We start from the raw sequence: 2790 nt of genomic DNA on the forward strand, positions 1-2790 counted from the left end.
GTGCCATATTTTCCTTGAGTGATTTCTCAAGATAAACCATTAATTTGGTAATACAGGATGTTTTGCTGCCAATTTAGGAGAACTTAAATATGGAAATTGTGATTTATCTCAAGTAGAGTCTTATTTTTAGAATGAATTCTGATGTGAATCCTAATTCTACCCTCAAATTTTTGATGAACTGAATTATTGTGCACTCTTTCACTAAAAAACTTTTATGGAAAAGTTTTCTATATCATCCCTTTACCATGGTGACAGGAGCTCAAGGAGAGCCATGTAAAACCAATTTCCCATCCCAGTCAAAAAAACATTGTCTAGGGAACACTGTTTATAGGGAGTTGATGTAAGTCTGTTTTTCCCTCTTCCACTTTTTAAGAAATATTTGAAAACAAAATATGTATACAGAAATCACAATGTATGGTTGCATGAGAATTAGCCAGAATCACCATTCAACTTGATTTTTACTAATGAATTAAAAGCAACTGAACTCACCTCCTGTAAAAGCTAAATTGCATATCTTGAAAATTTCAGCAGTGCTTCTCTGTCACAGAATGCAGTGGTAAATTTTCAGCAAAATTCTAAAGAAGAATCAGTATATTTCCTTTGTGACTTTGGATTTTTCAGGTGCTTCAGAATATTTTAAAAACAATTTCATTTACTATTTTCATTTCAGTCTTTAAAAGGTTTTCAGTCTAATGGACCAGGGCTTCAGTACAAAGTCAGCTGGCGTCAGAAAGATGTTGATGATGAATGGACATCTGTTATAGTTGCAAATGTATCTAAATATATTGTGTCTGGTACACCAACTTTTGTTCCCTATGAAATAAAAGTACAAGCTTTAAATGACCTGGGATATGCACCAGAGCCATCAGAGGTGATTGGACATTCAGGGGAAGACTGTAAGTTTTATAGTTTGACTCAATTGTACTAATTAAAAGCAACTAAATATGTAACATAAATGGATATTTAAAATACTAAAATACTGAATAAGGAGGATAGTAGTTATTTTTTTAGTTAAAATGAAGTAATTTGGAGATAATACGGCTTCATGATACTCTGTAGTATTAATCCTGAGGTCAGCTTTTTAACAGGGACAATTTAACCTGCTCCTTGAATGCAGTGTTCGTGTGGTGTCTCACTCTAACTAGGTACTTGTTGAATCCTTTCCACACAGTGCCGATGGTTGCTCCAGGCAATGTGCAGGTTCATGTTATCAACAGCACATTAGCAAAGGTGCACTGGGACCCAGTTCCACTAAAAACTGTCCGAGGACACCTTCAAGGGTACAAAGTAAGTACAGTCAAAAGCTTTCTATTCTTTGTATGTTAAAATAGATCACTCTTCCTATATAAGACTTATCCAAATTGAAGTAACTGACATATAGGAGGACCCAGAGCTTACTTTTCAGTGAGCTGTCAAATTTTACTGACAAGAGCAACAGCATTGATACGATTAATTTAAAGTTCAGCAATGTTCCAGCCTTGTAGCATTAACTTCCTATAACGTTGTCCTTGAAGAAAAATGGGATGTGTTTGCAATTAAGTTTGCACACATTAAATAGATTTAAAAATTATAATAGTTTTACCGCTCTTATTCCAAAAGGATATTTAGAGGATGAGGAGAAATAGCTTCTGTAGGAGTCTCTTTGAGACCTAATGCTAAAATTACTCATCTTCTGCTGTAATATCATTAATCACATATTCAGTGCTGAGTAACTGGCCACTTGCTAGCTTATGCAGAGTGCTGTGTCTTTTGGGGGGCCAGGAAGAAGCTCAATTTAAAAGCTCAATTTAAGGAAATAGGAAATGGCAGAAGATTTGGAGTGTACATATAATTGAAGGAACCTTAGCGTAAGATAATGTGCTGGTTTTGATGGTAGCCGGGAAGGCTGTGTTGGAGACAAAAGACTGCAATTAACAGAGACTCAGAGACAGAAGGACTTCAAGGTCAGAAACTGGGGGAACTAGCGTCCCCGGAGGACAGGGAATATCTGATGGCAAAAAGTTGCTTCAGAGATGGTACTAGAAGACCATCAGAAGAAATTCAAGAGTGGAAACTGCAGAAGCATGGTAGACTGGTTATGGAGGAACGAATGGAATGAGAAGATATACTGACTCCCCATGCAACAATAGAAGAAAATAAAAAATAATTACTTCTTTGCTCCTCTGCAAGTATGCTAAGTATGTTCTAACAAAACAGACTATTTACACAGCCTGAACTGGGCGACTTCATAAGACAGACTAATTTGAACTATTTATGTTTAAATGAAAGAAGAAAAAAGAAATATTTGAAAAATGGAAAGAGTAAAGAGTATTTGGAGGAGAATAAATGTACACAGTACTTATAAAATGGAGGACTAGCATTCAAGAACATTGAAACCAAACTTCAGTGCATTACAGCTGGTTACCACATGAATGTGAGTTCCCGGTATGTGGATGTCCCTTACCTGGCACAAAATATCACCACCCAGAGAGACTTAAACTATTTGTGTATGAGCTAGCATAAGTATTTGTAGTTAGAGTGGTGTTTTGCCCTAGATCTTAAACTCGGCTGAAAACAGGACTTATTAGTCTGGTAGATGCTTATCTATTAGGTGACTGTCTCATGTCAACCTGGTATTTCACACGCAAATGGGCAACCAAAGGAAAATGTCCATTATGTGGGGATTAAAGAGTTAGAATTTAGTGAAATTAATGCTTATTATTAGGCCAGTTACAGCAACACTAATGCTCATAACCCAAATCACCAAATTTCTGTTAAAGATGGAATCACAGAATCATAGAATGGTTTGGA

General features: G+C 36.1%; 1 protein-coding gene across 1 annotated transcript in view; it reads left to right on the forward strand.

Moving 5' to 3' along the window:
- The window catches only part of NRCAM (neuronal cell adhesion molecule), a 35960-nt gene extending 33862 nt beyond the window's left edge, over positions 1-2098 (forward strand). The window contains exons 19-21 of the mRNA XM_029085181.1: positions 671-896; positions 1172-1287; positions 1877-2098. Coding sequence (XP_028941014.1) covers positions 671-896; positions 1172-1287; positions 1877-2098 — 564 coding nt within the window. The remainder of the gene's footprint in view (positions 1-670; positions 897-1171; positions 1288-1876) is intronic.
- Positions 2099-2790: the final 692 nt, after the last annotated feature.

The sequence above is a fragment of the Antrostomus carolinensis genome, unplaced genomic scaffold (genome assembly GCF_000700745.2).
Source record: "Antrostomus carolinensis isolate BGI_N321 unplaced genomic scaffold, ASM70074v2 scaffold13515, whole genome shotgun sequence".
NCBI classification, from domain to species: domain Eukaryota; kingdom Metazoa; phylum Chordata; class Aves; order Caprimulgiformes; family Caprimulgidae; genus Antrostomus; species Antrostomus carolinensis.